Below are 2500 nucleotides of genomic sequence, written 5' to 3' on the forward strand. Positions count from 1 at the left end.
TATCCTAGTGTCACTCATAATCCCATGTCTAACTTTATCCTAGTGTCACTCATAATCCTATGTCTAACCTTATCCTAGTGTCACTCATAATCCCATGTGTAACCTTATCCTAGTGTCACTCATAATCCCATGTCTAACCTTATCCTAGTGTCACTCATAATCCTATGTCTAACCTTATCCTAGTGTCACTCATAATCCCATGTGTAACCTTATCCTAGTGTCACTCATAATCCCATGTCTAACCTTATCCTAGTGTGACTCATAATCCTATGTCTAACCTTATCCTAGTGTCACTCATAATCCCATGTCTAACCTTATCCTAGTGTCACTCATAATCCCATGTCTAACTTTATCCTAGTGTCACTCATAATCCTATGTCTAACCTTATCCTAGTGTCACTCATAATCCCATGTGTAACCTTATCCTAGTGTCACTCATAATCCCATGTCTAACCTTATCCTAGTGTCACTCATAATCCTATGTCTAACCTTATCCTAGTGTCACTCATAATCCCATGTGTAACCTTATCCTAGTGTCACTCATAATCCCATGTCTAACCTTATCCTAGTGTGACTCATAATCCTATGTCTAACCTTATCCTAGTGTCACTCATAATCCCATGTCTAACCTTATCCTAGTGTCATTCAGAATCCCATGTCTAACTTTATCCTAGTGTCACTCATAATCCCATGTCTAACTTTATCCTAGTGTCACTCATAATCCCATGTCTATAATTTGTGTATCATTGTTATGATGAAATGTTATGTAATATTTATAATTTTTTTGCACATGATATTTTTATCATTTTAATTTGTGTATCAGAATTCCAAAGATAATTTAGATAATGAATATTTACCTGCCCTGGGCTGTTTCCATGGCTACTGCTGAGAGTGTTAGTCAAACAGAGAACCTCCTAGGAATGTTGGCCAGCACAATTAGACCAGTTTAGTCAGGTCTGTAGGGGTCAGCTTCCCCTCATGACCTTATCATACCTCCTTACTTCCCCTAAGGTTCATCCATTCATTCTCAACACCTGCATTCATTCTCAACACCTGCATTCATTATTGACTCGTGCATTCATTCTCAACACCTGCATTCATTATCTGAGGGTTTCTAATAGGAAAAGGCTACTATTCAGTCTCTGTCTTTGGCAAATTCAGTGACAGATAGTGGTGTTGGGGTGTTGTCATTAATAACAGTAGTGTTCAGTAGTGGTAGGGCTGTGATGTTGGGGTGTTGGGGTGTTGTCATTAATAACAGTAGTGTTCAGTAGTGAGAGGGTTGTGGTGTTGTCATTAATAACAGTAGTGTTCAGTAGTGGTAGGGCTGTGGTGTTGTCATTAATAACAGTAGTGTTCAGTAGTGAGAGGGCTGTGATGTTGGGGTGTTGTCATTAATAACAGTAGTGTTCAGTAGTGATAGGGTTGTGGTGTTGTCATTAATAATGGTAGTGTTCAGTAGTGATAGGGCTGTGGTGTCGTCATTAATAACAGTAGTGTTCAGTAGTGGTAGGGCTGTGGTGTTGTCATTAATAATGGTAGTGTTCAGTAGTGAGAGGGCTGTGGTGTTGTCATTAATAACAGTAGTGTTCAGTAGTGGTAGGGCTTTGGTGTTGTCATTAATAACAGTAGTGTTCAGTCGTGGTAGGGCTGTGGTGTTGTCATTAATAACGGTAGTGTTCAGTAGTGAGAGGGTTGGGGTGTTGTCATTAATAACAGTAGTGTTCAGGAGTGGTAGGGCTGTGATGTTGGGGTGTTGTCATTAATAACAGTAGTGTTCAGTAGTGAGAGGGTTGTGGTGTTGTCATTAATAACGGTAGTGTTCAGTAGTGAGAGGGTTGGGGTGTTGTCATTAATAACAGTAGTGTTCAGGCTGTGATGTTGGGGTGTTGTCATTAATAACAGTAGTGTTGCTACTCAGGTGTTTGTGTACGTAAAGAGACACGCCACCATCGCTGACACCACCACCTGTGAACCGCACTATAACCTGGCTGTGGAGACACGCCCGTTTGACCGACGGCGCTACACCTTCTGCTCCGCCCAGGATGTTGAAAACTACTGGTTCGACCTGATGTGTGTCTGTCTCAACTCACCTCTAGGTAACACACACATGCACACACACACACAGAGCACTGATGGAGATGACAAGCTTGTTGATGATGATGAGGTTGTTGTTTGTTTTTCTCAGGTGTGGTTCGAGGGCCACGTAACAAACAGAATGATGAAGAGGAAGGTGAGGAAGCTGAGGAGACCATAGATGTGAGACGACAGAGACAGGACAAGTTAATGTACACCCTCAGGTGAGTCAACTGACTGCCCTCAGGTGAGTCAACTGACTGCCAGGTAGTACACAGACTTTCCTATATTCATTAAATGATTGTTTTTAATTCATTAAATCAGTCTAGTCTTGTCTTAAATATTATGTAGTTATGCACAAGTTTACCTTAAAATAAGCTAGCAGAATGTAGCATTTAGCAGTTAGGGCTGTACTATAGATCTCT

At 41.0% G+C, this 2500-nt stretch overlaps 2 protein-coding genes across 2 annotated transcripts in view; both read left to right on the forward strand.

The window, feature by feature from the left end:
* The window catches only part of LOC115817070 (zinc finger protein 271-like), a 128038-nt gene that overhangs the window by 94710 nt on the left and 30828 nt on the right, over positions 1-2500 (forward strand). The window lies entirely within an intron of this gene.
* Positions 1-2500, forward strand: part of gtf3c1 (general transcription factor IIIC subunit 1) — a 63834-nt gene that overhangs the window by 42679 nt on the left and 18655 nt on the right. Inside the window, exons 19-20 of the mRNA XM_030780290.1 lie at positions 1921-2098; positions 2188-2299. Coding sequence (XP_030636150.1) covers positions 1921-2098; positions 2188-2299 — 290 coding nt within the window. The remainder of the gene's footprint in view (positions 1-1920; positions 2099-2187; positions 2300-2500) is intronic.

The sequence above is a fragment of the Chanos chanos genome, chromosome 7, assembly GCF_902362185.1.
Source record: "Chanos chanos chromosome 7, fChaCha1.1, whole genome shotgun sequence".
Classification (NCBI taxonomy): domain Eukaryota; kingdom Metazoa; phylum Chordata; class Actinopteri; order Gonorynchiformes; family Chanidae; genus Chanos; species Chanos chanos.